The sequence below is a fragment of the Phocoena phocoena genome, chromosome 5, assembly GCF_963924675.1.
Source record: "Phocoena phocoena chromosome 5, mPhoPho1.1, whole genome shotgun sequence".
NCBI lineage: Eukaryota > Metazoa > Chordata > Mammalia > Artiodactyla > Phocoenidae > Phocoena > Phocoena phocoena.
Window position 1 is genome coordinate 72923224 of NC_089223.1, and position 14885 is coordinate 72938108.

The 14885-nt window shown below is 34.8% G+C and overlaps 1 protein-coding gene across 1 annotated transcript in view; it reads right to left on the reverse strand.

The window, feature by feature from the left end:
• The window catches only part of SLC30A9 (solute carrier family 30 member 9), a 70480-nt gene that overhangs the window by 11687 nt on the left and 43908 nt on the right, over positions 1-14885 (reverse strand). Inside the window, exons 10-15 of the mRNA XM_065877575.1 lie at positions 10578-10633; positions 7945-8080; positions 6278-6317; positions 5045-5116; positions 4332-4439; positions 1875-2040 (exon numbers count right to left, since the gene is read on the reverse strand). Of these exons, the coding sequence (XP_065733647.1) occupies positions 1875-2040; positions 4332-4439; positions 5045-5116; positions 6278-6317; positions 7945-8080; positions 10578-10633 (578 nt within the window). The remainder of the gene's footprint in view (positions 1-1874; positions 2041-4331; positions 4440-5044; positions 5117-6277; positions 6318-7944; positions 8081-10577; positions 10634-14885) is intronic.

Consider the following 14885-nt stretch of genomic DNA (forward strand, 5'->3'; position numbering starts at 1 on the left):
ACTACTGAAACTGACACAAGAAGAAATAGATAATCTGAATAAACTAATAACAAGAGATAGAATGAGTAATCAAAAAACTAACCATGCAGAAAAGCCCATGTCCAGATGGCATCACTGCTGAATTCTACCAAACATTTAAAGAAGAAATAATAACAATTGTTTATAAACTCTTCCAAAAAAACAGAAGAGGAGGAAACATTTCCCAATTCATTCTATAAGGTCAGTATTACCTTAATAACAAATCAGACAAAGACATCACAAGGGAAGGATATTAATATGGAGTATCTCACATTAAGTTACTAAGCCTAATACTGATTCTAAGAATGCTCAATTTCAAATCTTGATCCAGTAGGTAATTACTTCTTAAGAGTAAACATATAGAGCTTAGAATATAAATCTACTACTCACATACTCATTTGTTCTACTGATGAAGATATAGAGGTCATTCGTTTTTGTTTTTTTTTAATTAATTAATTAATTAATTTTTGGCTGTGTTGGGTCTTCCTTGCTGCACACGGACTTTCTCTAGTTGTGGTGAGCAGGGGCTACTCTTCGTTGCAGTGCGTGTGCTTCCCATTGTGGTGGCTTCTCTTGTTGCAGAGCACGGGCTCTAGGCGCATGGGCTTCAGTAGTTGTGGCACATGGGCTCAGTAGTTGTGGCTCACGGGCTTAGCTGCTCTGTGGCATGTGGGATCTTCCTGGACCAGGGCTCGAACCCCTGTCCCCTGCATTGGCAGGTGGATTCTTAACCACTGTGCCACCAGGGAAGTCCTAGAGGTCATTCTTAAAAGATTTAACTTAAAGATTTTAATTAAGAAAAATACATTCTTATTTTAAAGTTTATATATGCATATGTAGATAAGTAGTAGAAAAATCAGGATTTTTTTGGATGTGGACCATTTTTAAAGTCTTCATTGAATTTGTTACAATACTGCTCTGTTTTATGTTTTGGTTTTTTGGCTACGAGGCATGTGGGATCTTAGCTCTCCAACCAGGGTGAAGTCTTAACCGCTGGACTGCCAGGGAAGTACCCAAAAGGCAGGATTTTAAAGGACTGTTCCTTCCCCTTCATTCTGAAACTACACGACTGCGGAAGTTCACTAAAAAGTCCTATTAGAATAGAACTTTGCATCTCTTCTGATTACCTCCTAACTCTTCAATTCTTTATTTGTATATCATTTAAAGATAAAGATTATATGGAAAAACCATTTAATATAATCTAAAACAAGAAGTCTATTTTCAAAAAAAGTATAAATTATATTCAACTTGGTAATCATATCCCCATGAATAAAAATCTTAAGTTTAATATATTCAATTTGTAATTATAATACAAATATAAGGCAAATACAAATATGAAGGTTTCATATAAGTGGTTCCACATTAAAGAGGCAAATACTTTGCAAACTTCTGTTCCCATTACATCATCTAACTGTTCCTTATTCTAAAAATTAAAGATATACAGAATTTAAAAGGAAACTTAGGGAGTGTCCGACATGCTTTCACTTGCTTTCTTGTAAGGTTGCAATGCTGCAAAGTAATAAGATTAAAAAGTTCTAGGGCTTCCCTGGTGGCGCAGTGGTTGAGAGGCCGCCTGCCGATGCAGGGAACACGGGTTCGTGTCCCAGTCTGGGAAGATCCCACATGCCGCGGAGCGGCTAGGCCCGCGAGCCATGGCCGCTAAGCCTGAGCGTCCGGAGCCTGTGCTCTGCAACGGGAGAGGGCACAGCAGTGAGAGGCCCGCGTACCGCAAAAAAAAAAAAAAAGTTCTAAAGGCTAGGAATTCAAAACCTCTTCTGGAAGTATTTACAAAACAAGCATTTCTATTTCTTAATACGTTTTTGTAAACCTTAACAGCATCACTGGAATAAGCTGACCTTACTGATGGGTCGTTCTCCAGGAGTTCAGTAAGCCGTTGTACTTGTTCTGGCTGGATGGATCGCCCTAAGAGTGCTTCTGTGTTAGTGTAGATGAGGAATGCTGAGACCACACCTAATAAGGTGCCCACACCCAAAGAACCTAGGCTGTCATACAGTGGATTGCCTAAGTAAAAGCACAAAAGAAGTCAGTAAATTAACATTTTCTATTATTTCAATGAGCTTTAGTGAACGAAGAACCAGAATTAGTAAATCAAGGGACCGGAAATTCATTTCTAATTCCTTTAGTGACTTTCTCCTAATAGTTTTACTATTCTATGCAGTTGAATTACTTATGATCTGTTTCTTGCACCTGGTCACATGCGTGAGGGTTCAGAGCATTTTCAAATTAGAGACATACTAATAATACAATGAAGAGTCCATTTCTTTTTGATATATCAGTAGCACTTTTCCTATCCCAAGTTGACAAAATAATTGTAAAATCAAAAGCTAAAAGAAATAACCATTTTTGTGTCTTATTCTTACGAAGATTCTGTGAAAGAACTAAGCCATACAAAAAATTATGAGGCACTCTTATCTCATTCAACCAAGAATAATACATAGCTAGTACCATTCTAGATTTAAAAAAAAAAAAAAAAAAAAAAAAGGAAGTGAATTCCTTGCCTCTAATGGCTACCTCAGAGCAGTGGTTCTCAAAGTGCAGTCCTTTGACCAGCAGCGTCAGCATCACTCAAGAACACGGTAGTAATGCAAATTCTCAGGCCTCGCTCAAGACCTTCTACATCAGAAATCTGGGGTTCGGGGTGGGGTGGGTGTGGGTCTAGCATTATGTGCCTTCCCAATCCTGCCAGATGATTCTGATTCTAAAGTTTGCCTTAGGTTATTAGGGCTTTATTCTCTTCCAGAACCAATGAGAAGAGTTGATTTATTATCTATGAATGCATAGGTTAATATTTATATAACAGACATAAATAAATATTATACTTTAAATCTTTATAATAAATTTTACACACAAGGCTTTTATAATGAAAAGTCTTTTTATTCCAAAGATCAAATGTCAATATTAAATTTAACTTTCGTAATGCTTGATAAAAGCATTTTTTGTTTTACTAAAAAAAATCTCAATTTACATTAGTTTTATTAACATTTAGTCAAAATATAACACTAAAAACTGAATGACTTATTTTGTATTACTAAAGTGTAAAAATACATCCATTTGTAAAACATAATCCACTAGCAAGTTTGTAATTATAGAGTTCAAAATCAAATACTGCTCTTTAGAAATCCAAATTTAATTAATTATTTTCATTTTAAAATATACATCTATTAATAATCCTACAGAAATCACAGAATTATTAGCTGGAAAATATTTATTTCTTGGCATGTTATTTAATTTAAATGACAATTTAAATAATTAAATAAAAATTAATGTGAAACTTTCTTGAAACAAAACTTTTTATAAGTTTGATATGACTGGTTTATAATACTATGTAAAAAAAAAATCTATTAAAAGTCAACTTACCTATCAAGTCACACTTCCCTTAAGCCTAAAATTTTGCTAAGTAATAATTTAGGTCTAAAAAAATGTCTAAAATGGTAAGGTCAACCAGAAAAATGATCAAAACAATTAGAAATATTTTGGATCATAGTGAACATCAGAGAATGCTGGTTTACTCTTAAAATATACATTCAAAATGAGAAAGACCTATTCATATTTCAGGCTATTTTAAGAAATACTGCAGGACTGTGGAAGCTCATCACCTAAAATTATTTAAAATACACTAGGACAAACAGGTAAGAATGGTAGTACCATTTCAAGAGAATTCCAACCTCAGAAATTGAGTCTTTTCATACTAAATGGTTCCTTTGTTTTAGAAAATAAAAATAAAATGGTTTTTGTCTTCTTATCCGCCTGTGCTGTACTGGCCTTCAAAACATTTATCTAGCTACCAAAATGAGGATGGAAGCAACTAAAGAATCAAGGAAACAGGAAAGCAACAGCAGTTATTATTGGTACTAATAGTAGAAAAAGACAAATGGACAAGAGCTACAATGTATATTTATTTTGAACTTCAGAGTTTATTAAAGTTCTCTCTCATATATTATCTTAAACCTGTAAGGTCACTAGGACAAATATTATTAATATCTTTATAGATAAAGAACTTAAAGCTCTGTGTAGTTGTGTAACTAATTAAGTCACAGCTAGAAAGGCTTCGAGCATTACAGAAATGCTCTATTAGCAGCCTTCTTTATTTCTAACTAAGAGAAATTTCTAATTCAAAAATCTGAACACTTTTACCATCTTATTTGTCTTATACAAACAAATGGTTAGTATGAAATTCACATTTAACAATCTACTGGTTTAAAATTATTCAATGATATAAAGGAAAATTCCCATATATTAGAGAATTATTTTAGTAGCACAAATAAAGCACCTGTAATTTGAGAAATATTTACCTGTTATAGAAGTAAGGCCCATACAAGTGGCTGCTATTGTCACTCCCAACACTGCTGCAGTATCCTCCAATAATATAACATTTGTACTAGGATCACGACTTTCCATTACTTAATCATTGGGGTAGAGACAAGAAAAGAAACTTTTGAAATCTTAATTTGATACTATCAGATAACATTTTAATAAGTATCCATTAATTTAATTAAATTAAGATTAAGAAGGAGTTCCCTAGTGGCCTAGTGGTTAGGACTACAGGCTTTCACTGCTGTGACTAGGGTTCAATCCCTGGTCAGGGAACTGAGATGCCTCAAGCCATGCAGTGCAGCCAAAAAAAAAAAAAAAAAAAAAAAAAAAAATTAAGATTAAAAAATGTATGAGATCCTGATTTTTAAAACCCTGTTCAATATAAATATAATTTCTTGGTTTAAATGTTAACAATAACAGATATTTAAAGTCAAATTACTTTCTCAAGTTATATAAGCATACACAGAAATACTGTAGTTCGTGTAAGTTAAATCCAAATATAAAGTACTGCTGTTCAAATTACACTACATTTCTCTTTTTAAAAGAGCTGATATATAAGTAAGAGCCACATAGGGAAGACACTGAGATATATTTTGTACACATCTATATGGAACAAAGCAATAATAGCACTAGGCAATTTTAAGGAAACAAAGAAGATGAAATAATACACCTAGGTTTCTAAAATACATACCATACTTGTAAAGTGACATTCCTTTGGCCCGAGCACTCCTACGAAGCTCATTTACAGCAACAAGAAGTGTTGCTGAAAGAAAAGCATTCATATCAGCAAAGAAGAAACTTCATGCCTCCAAACTTTAAAGATGGCATCTCAAAAGATAAATAAATAGGCACAACACTTTAATGCTAAGGGCTGTCAATAAGGAAAAGTTCTATATTAAACCAGTCATTATCAAGACCCCAATTAATCATTATGATATAATGAACCCCATATTTCTAAACCACAATAATTTAAATATCATTACCACCACAACAGCCTTAATTTACTAGACAGCTACTAGCTGGCAGGCACCACACTAAGCATAATCTCTTTGATCCTCCCAACCTTTTGAGGCAGGTGGTGCTATCACCATTTTATAAGACTGCCAAAGATGAAAGGATGATGCATAAAAAATGACAATGTTTTAGAAGTAAGCATACTGTGAGTACAGCAGTGAATTAGGCAGTTTCATACATGATATTAGCACTTCTCTGTCATAATACTGCTGTGGCTGAAACTTTCAGAAACATTAACATATCTGTACTGCAAAAAGACAGTCCTCCCTGATAAACGTTACTAAAACCGGATTTTTAAAAACTCAGTATATAGTTAGTTATGTTTTTATACTCCATGGACCTAGAGACTGTCATACAGAGTGAAGTTAAGTCAGAAAGAGAAAAATATCGTTTATTAACGCATACATTGGAATCTAGAAAACTGGTACAGATGAACAGGTTTGCAAGGCAGAAATAGAGAGACAGATGTAGCGAACAAATGTATGGACACCAAACTGGGGAAGCAGGGGGTGGGGTGGTGGTGTGATGAATTGGGAGATTGGGATTGACATATATAGACTAATATGTATAAAATAGATAACTAATAAGAACCTGCTGTATAAAAATATAAAAATGTTTTTTACTTTCCAAAAAAAGAAAAAACCTCAGTATATAGTTAGTTATGTTTTTAAACTTCATTTCAAATGATATGATACTCAAGAACAAAATAAAAAGCTTCTCCAAACTTGCCCCATCTTACAGGAACAACCATAGTACATTATACAAAGAATTTCTTCCCTCAAAGAAGATAAAACGTATATTCCTATTTCTACAGCTTTCTTTAATCAGGAGAACTTAGCAATCTATAAAAATAGACTGCTGAATATATATTACTAAGTTAAGAATAAAAAGATTCTGTGACAGTACATACCTCCTTCAGATACTAATGATCCTGCTAAAATACAATATGCCTAGGAAATATAAAAATAAAGCATAAGTTGATATCTCACTAAAGAATTACAACAGTTCATGCATAAACAATGTTTAATATGGAAACATAAATTCAAATCCTAGCCAGATAAGGATTTTGATGGGAAACAGTTCGAATGAGGACGAGATAGATGGTATCTTCATAAGAAGAAACAATTAAAAATTAAAAATTGGATGGCCATCTCATTTTTTAATACTTGAAAAATACACACACGTACCCCCCAGCGTAGAATGCTATACCATGACTAAAGTTAAATTCATGATATAAAAGAATTAATTAGTAAAAAAAAAAAAAATTTGAACTTCAAAATGAACACAAGCATTTGAAATCTAGGGTTGTGGATACCAGATGCAGTAAGATACACAACCATACCCAGTAACTTTCAATTTTGTTTGTTTGCCCAGCACCAAGAGAATCCTTCCTCAGTCCTCATTCAGAAAGATAAGCAGTTATAAAAAGTAAACAATTTGGGGGAGGAAGATAACACCACTTTCCTTACAATCCCAGACACTCTTGAATTAGATAAAGATACCAAGAATAGCTTTAATCCAAGATATATAGAAATAATTAACACAAATTTTTTTTAATTTTAAGTGAAATTCAAATCACATATCTATAGAATTTTCAATATTACCTTTTCGGAACCCTAGGCTTCCCTGAAACAGAGGTTTAAAAATTTTGAACCCAGTCCAACACTCTTCTAATTCTGTTAAGGAAACTGAGATTTCCAAGGCTGTGTGGTTTGCTTGAGTAAATAGAAATGGTATTGGAATAAGAACTAGAATACAGGTTTTCCTAACTCAATTCTAGGCTCTTTCCACTGAGTCTTACTGGCAACATCAGCATAGTCTGGAGCTACACTGTGAGATACAGAAGCTGACAGGGGTGCCACATGCCCAATTTGTACTTGCCAAGGGAGCTACAATCAGAGCTGCCAAGCAGAGTAATCTCCAAGAAGTTCCCATGAGAGGAAAAGAAGACAGCTTTAAGTATCTACAAAGGCCAGTGGAAACCAGTGCAAGATGACACTGGTGCCAGTAAAGTAGTACCTTTCTGTCCCCTATCTCTACCTTCAGTGCTGCCAGAGGCAATCTATGGAGTAGGAGAGAAGAGAAGCCCTTAAGTGAAAAAATACAGAAGGGAACCACACGCCCATTCTCTCAAGGTAGGCTTCCTACCAGAATGAGGGAAAGGAGAAGGTTTAACTTTAAATAAAATTCTAACATATGACTGTTACAAAGGAATGGTTATTTTAACTACTGATAGGACATTTATTCTTGGGACTAAAAGTGAACAGAGGTCTTCTTGCTTTTCAAAAGTAACAGCAGAAATTAACAGAATTGCCCAAAATTTTAACCAAGGACGAAGTGGTTAACAACTGTACCTACAGAGATATTCTTGCTCAACATCACTGAATCATATGGATTTAGAGGTCATGTCCAGTCACATTCTAAAAAACACAACTACAGATACATAACCCTATATTACAGTCAAGAAGGTATATTTAGTCCCATTCTTTAACATCAATATGACAAAGGCATTCTACTGTACTTAATCACTATTTCATATTACTTCAAAACTGAGGGGGGAGGAAGGAAGAAGATTACCCATAGAAGAGATTCTATTGGTTGAGGATTAAGCAATCCCATGACTCCATGGTACCAAGATAATCCTGCACCCATCATGAAAATACCAACACCACTAATTAGTGAAGCAATATAGCGCATATTTGAAAATCCATACCTGAAAAATAAAAAAGATAATATAGTTTACAAGAAATACAAATGATTTCCTCTCAAAATGTTTAATAGGTCAATGAAAAAAAAAAACTTCTTATAACATCATGATGTTATGATTTTATATTTAAGTAAAATGTAAGTGCCAAACTCAAATCTAATCAGAAAATCAATACATAAAGTGGAAAAAACTGCAAAATCTTTGAAATTATATAAAAAGAGTGAATATGATTTAATTCAGGTATTTTCTAACCCCTCTTTCATATATTTGCTTTGATTTACTAGAGCAACTTTACTTTTATGTAACACAAATGCAGGCAAAATTTATTTTTTAAATGCATTCAGGTGTTTAATGAAGATGGTAACATTTATATTTACTTGTAATGTAGCTTCTAATTGAATATTTGTCTTCTATAATTTATATTTCCTACAATTTATATTACTTATAATTTGATGCTAGATACTTTTTGCTGTTCCTGTATAGTGTAACACACAGTAACTAACTATTATCTTTTTTTTTTTTTGGCTGCACCGAGCAGCATGTGGGACCTTAAATCCCAGACCGGGGATCGAACCCACGCCCCCTGCAGTGCAAGTGCGGAGTCTTAACCACTGGACCGCCAGGGAAGTGCCACTAATTACTATCATTAAAAGACTAAGAGCTTCAGTTTTCTGGGTTTTTTTTATGGTAATTTTTTTTTTGTTAAATCTCAGGGGTTTTTTGAAGTCTTTTGGTCAATGTGTGCATTATTCTCTATTACTGTATGTACCAATAAAATACTGAGTAATAAGAAATTTTAAAATATGGGATACTACAAGAGGAAAAGAATCATTCATTAATAAAAGTATTTTCTGGGAAATTTACTCCCAAACCCAAACTCTATGGCACCCTTCTAGCAGATGCAAATTTAAACAAGAGTTCTGAATTAAAATTGCTTTTTGAATTCTTTTTGCAAATATGTAATCTTGCCATAGGAAATTATCAGTTTATAGATGTGATGGTGTTCTATCAGCTTGATTTAGAACAATTTATATTCTTCTAAAGCTTCCCCCCCAAAGTAAGAAAGGAGATATATTTATTTATTTATTTAAGTTAAGGTAAATTAAGATCTAAATTAAATGGCATTACTTTCATTTTATGTGTTTTCAAGGAATTTGGAGATTCTCATTTAAAAAAATTTTTTTTTTTGGTTGCATTGGGTCGTAGTTGTGGCATGCAAGCTCTTAGCTGTGGCATGCATGTGGGATCTAGTACTGGGCCAGGGATCAAACCCGGGCCCCTTGCATTGGGAGCCCGCAGAGTCTTAACCACTGCGCCACCAGGGAAGTCCCTAAAATTTTTAACTATGTAGATCTGCACTGTCCAATGTAAGTCGCTAGCTACGTAAAACTATTTAAATTTAAATTACTTAAAACTAGATAAAATTTTAATACAGTTCTTCAGTCGCACTGGCCACATTTCACGTGCCCAACAGCCACATGCCACTAGTGACTATCACAATGAACAGATATAAATAAATATTTCTATTATTGTAGAAAATTCTATCGGGTAGTACTAAAGTAGGTTGTTGAAAATATCTTAAGAAGAAATCTTTGCAACCTAAAACTTTTAAGTTTTACCCTGTTTTTAAATTTTTGGCATATAAAACTGGTCAGGAAAAATTTTTTTTGACATAGTAAAATACTATAATCATGTGTAATTAGCAGACTAGAAAGGTAGCTGTTCTCTGTACGAGCTTACTGATAGTTATAGGATATTCAATAATATGCTATTATTTATATGAAAACAGGAGTGCCTGGCTTTCAAGTAAAGAAAGGCATTTATATAAAGCACAGAGGCAGATTCCTTCATGGAAATAAAAGTGTATTTTTTTTTTGCCTTAAGGCAAATTTGACTGCTCAAATTCTACTACAGAAGCTTGTTAAAAACAAAATAATACATGTGGAATTCAAAGTTTTCACCTGGTTATGTTAGTAGAAGCAACAGAAAAAAAGTCTTTGTATCAAATAACTAATATAATTCAAAATAATATACCCTAAAGAATATACTCATTTTACAAATAAGTAATTTTGAAATATTAATAGAATCCTATTTCCAAATCACAACAGGGGGATTAAAATACATTAAGCATAAATTTAATTATCACTAAAATTTTAGATTGAGTGGCCTATTAGTCCAAATGTGAAATATATATATCTCCTTTGACCAAATAAAACAGAACTCTAAGATCAAAACACGTGCTTTGTTATTAACTATCAAATACAAAGAGGACAGGATCTCTTTGCTATGTTACAAAGCATAAAAATAATTTGGACCTCATTTTCAAATTATATCTTGAATTTACTTTGACACAGAGGTTGAGTTCTGCATTTTAGATACAACAGCAGAAGAAATGACCAAATCTTTAACACAAAACTGCAGGTCTATAAACTGCAAGAGATTTCTATAATTCAACTACTTGCTGCCAAAACACATGAAAACAAAATAAAGACAACGTCCTTACGGATGAGTAGGATCTGGTGTTTGAACAGACTTACTGATGCCCAATGCTAGTAAGGCCTATGGAGAAAAGAAGGTAAATAATCATTAGCAAGGGAATATAATAAGCCAGTCTGGAGGGCACAACCTGACAATGACAAAGAAGTACTTAACATGTGTATGTCCAATAGCCCAGCAATTCTTGTTTCCAGTACTTACCATAGAGAAATAAAGGTGAACCAAAAGGGGTTCAAAACAACACTGAATAATGATGTAAAATGTGAAAGCAACCTAAAACTCCTTCAATGGGGAGTGGCAAAATAAATCATGGTATAACCAAACCATAAATTACTTCTACAACAGTGTAAAAGGGGATAGAGCTCTCTGTACTGACATGGTGAAAGCTCCTAGACGTACCATTCAGTGGACGGGAAAAAAGCAAGTTTAGGAACCGCACGTACAATACAAAAGAACTTAAGTTTTGTAGTTTTTGTAAATGACGTATAATGTAAAGCACAGGAAAAGGTCTGAAAGAACTCACATTTAACTCTGTTTATACCTCTGAGGAGAGAAGTAGGTTTAGCGTGGTCTGTAATATCTGACTTTTTACAGGAAGAATAACTTGTATAGCTGCACAAATAAAAGACAGTAAAAGTTTTTTGTTTTGTTTTGTTTTTGATGTGGACCATTTTTTTTTTAAGTCTTTATTGAATTTGTTACAATATTGCTTTTGTTTTATGTTTTGGCTTTTTGGCTGCAAGGCATGTGGGATCTTAGTTTCCCGACCAGGGACCGAACCCGCACCACCTGCAATGCAAGGCGAAGTCTCAACCATTGGACCGCCAGGCAAGTCCCAAAGACAGTAAGAGTAAGTACAAACTGTATATGGACATGATACATTTACATTTCTAGTAAAACTGCAAAACCATGCGCATGAAGTATACACATCAATGTATACAGAGCAGTGACTATCTGGGGTGTGGAAGGAAGAAATAAAGATGGAAGACTTGTTATAACTAAAATTTATTTCTCTAGGGAAAAAAAGTTTAAAGTAAATATAACAAAAATGTAAGTCTTTAATCCTAGTTACCACCTTTCTCTCCTTCCTTCCTCCCTTGACTTCATCTTTTCTTCCTTTTATTTCTGTTTCTTTTTTTGATTGTATCTTTTGTTAAAAAGAGTTATCCACTGGTACCGCTCAATATTATGCTTGCACTTAGTATCCTTTCTCTTAATTTGATGTAAATTTAGAAATCTGAAAAAGATTACACTAGAATTATTTATTTAATAAAAACACAAAGCCTGAGTGAATACCCTATGTGATTTTTTTCGACTAAGCTGGGGTTTTTGCATTTTTTCAGTATTGTATCAAATAATCAAACAGGTAAGTCTTCAAGATTACCAAATTCTTCATGGATGAAGTTTCTCTGTAGGTTACTGGGCATTTATAGAAACATTCCCTCTTGTAAAATACATGGGGATTATACCACCTTGCAAATGGCTAGTCCATTCAGGGACTTCCCTGGCGGTCCAGTGGTTAAGATTCCACACTTCCAATGCAGGGGGTGCGGGTTCGATCCCTGGTCAGAGAACTACAATACATGCCTTGCGGCACGGCCAAAAAAAAAAAAAAAAGGCTAAAACAAATATATACTGACTTTTAAGTTTTGATATCAGAAATCCAATCCAAAATATACAGAATATTACAAGTTTTTTTCTACTGGATTCCAAAGGAAAAGAGAGTCAAAACTACTTAAAACATGGATGATGGCTTTTCAGTGAATTAAACTAAGAGAATGAGAGTAAATTAAGAACATATAATTTTAAAATCTGTATATTAAAACTGAAATATTCATTATCAATTCACACTATATATGTATCTGTGTTTATAATGTTTACATAATAGTCAATGAGTGTTCAATTTATTTTACAATACTTAATATTCAGGTTGGCTGTGCAATGAAGTGTGAGATAACAAATGTTTCAGAAGTTGAATATGGGCCATTACTTATTAGTTCTTCTTATAAAAATAAGATATCATAGACTATCGCTAATCCTGTTCTCCCCCAAAGATTAAAGCCAAAGTTCTATTCTAGAACTTAATATAAATGGCATCACACAGTAACTACTCTTTTGTATTTGCCTTCTTCAACATACTGTTAGAGATGCTTATATGCTACTTACAGATAAGTATTTCTTTTTATTTCTAGATAATATTCTATTGTATGACTATACAACAACTTGTTTATCCCACTGTTGATGGACCTTTGGGTTGATTCCAGTTTTTTGCCCATTATAGCACCTTAATGGTGCTAGAAACATTCTTATACAAGTCTTTGTGGACATTTGTTCACATTACTCTTGGATAAATACTTAGGAGTGGAATTGCTAAGTCAAACAGTAGGCATATGTTTACAAGAAACTGACAAATTTAAGAGTGGCTGTAACATTTTATACTCCACCAGCAACATCTAAAAAGTCTGGGTGCTTTACATCTTCACCAATATTTGATTGTCAGGCTCTTAAATTTTAGCCATAATAGCGGATGTGTAGAGATGTCTTGTTGGGGTTACAATATACATTTCCTGATGATTAATAGTGTTGAGCACCTTTTTGTGTGTCCACCAACCACATTCAGGTATCATTGTGAAGTACCTTTCCAAGTCTTCAGCTTGTTAAAAAGACTGGACTGTCTTTTTAATATTGAGTTATACAAGTTCTTTATTTATCCTGGATACCAGTCCTTTGTCAGATTATATGCTTTGCGAATATTTTCTCCCTATGAGCGGCTTGCTTATTTATTGCCTTAAAAGTATTCTTCAGGGACTTCCCTGGTGGCGCAGTGGTTAAGAATCCGTCTGCCAATGCAGGGGACACGGGTTCAAGCCCTGGTCTGAGAAGATCCCACATGCCGCAGAGCAACTAAGCCCATGCACCACAACTACTGAGTCTGTGCTCTAGAGCCCGCGAGCCACAACTACTGCGCCTGCGTGCCACAACTACTGAAGCCCACGTGCTTAGAGCCCGTGCTCTGCAACAAGAGAAGTCACCGCAATGAGAAGCCCCGGCACCATGACAAAGAGTAGCCCCCGCCTGCCACAACTAAAGAAGCCTGCATGCAGCAACAAAGACCCAACACAGCCATGAATAAACTAATTAAATAAATAAGAGTCCACCTGCCAATGCAGGGGACACAGGTTCAATCCCTGGTCCAGGAAGATCCCACATGCCACGGAGCAACTAAGCCCATGTGCCGCAACCACTGGGTCTGCGCTCTAGAGCCCATGAGCCACAACTACTGAGCCCACGTGCCACAACTACTGGGTCCATGCATTGCAACTACTGAAGCCCACGCGCTCTAGGGCCTGTGTGCCGCAACAACTGAGCCCACATGCCGCAACTACTGAAGCCTGCGCACCTAGAGCCTGTGCTCCACAATGAGAAGCCTGTGCACCGCAATGAAGAGTAGTCCCTGCTCGCTGCAACTAGACAAAGCCCATGTGCAGCAACAAAGCCCCAATGCAGCCAAAAAAAAGTGTCCTTTAATAAGAGTATTTAATTTTGATGAAGTTTAATTTGTAAATTTTTTTATTTTATGGTTTTGTTTCTGTGTTCTGTTTAAGAAATCTCTGCCTACCCAAAGGCTTAGAAGATATTCTCCTAGGTTTCCTTCTAGTATTTTCATAGTTTTAGCTTGTACATCTGGGTCTATGACCCACCTTAAATTTGTACACGGCATGAGTGGGAATCGAGGTCCTTCGTTTTTTTATCCATGTGGATATCCAACTTTCCCATACCGTTTGTTGAAGAGTTTCTTTTCTTCACTTAATTGCTTTGGTGCCTTTGTCAAAAATCAACTGACTATGTAACTGAGGGTCTGTTGCTGGACCCTCTATTCTGTTCCACTGGTCTGTCAGTCCTTGTGCCAATACCACACTGTCTTAATTACTGTGCTCTGAAGTAAGTTTTAAAGCCCTCCAAATTTCTTTCATTTATTTTTAGATTGCTTTGAATATTCCAGGTTCTTTACATTTCCATATAAATTTTATTTATTATTATTATTTTTTTGGCCACGCCATGCGGCATGCGGGATTTTAGTTCCCCAACCAGGGATCAAACCCATACCCTCTGCAGTGGAAGAGTGGAGTCTTAACCACTGGACTGCCAGGGAAGTCCCTCCATATAAATTTTAGAATTTAATCAGTTTGTCAATTTCTACAAAAGAATCTGCTGGATTATATGAAATCTATAGGTTAATTTAGGGAAATATGACATATTAACGTGGTTATCAAATCCATGATCATGGTATCTCTCTCCACCTCCTTAGGTCTTT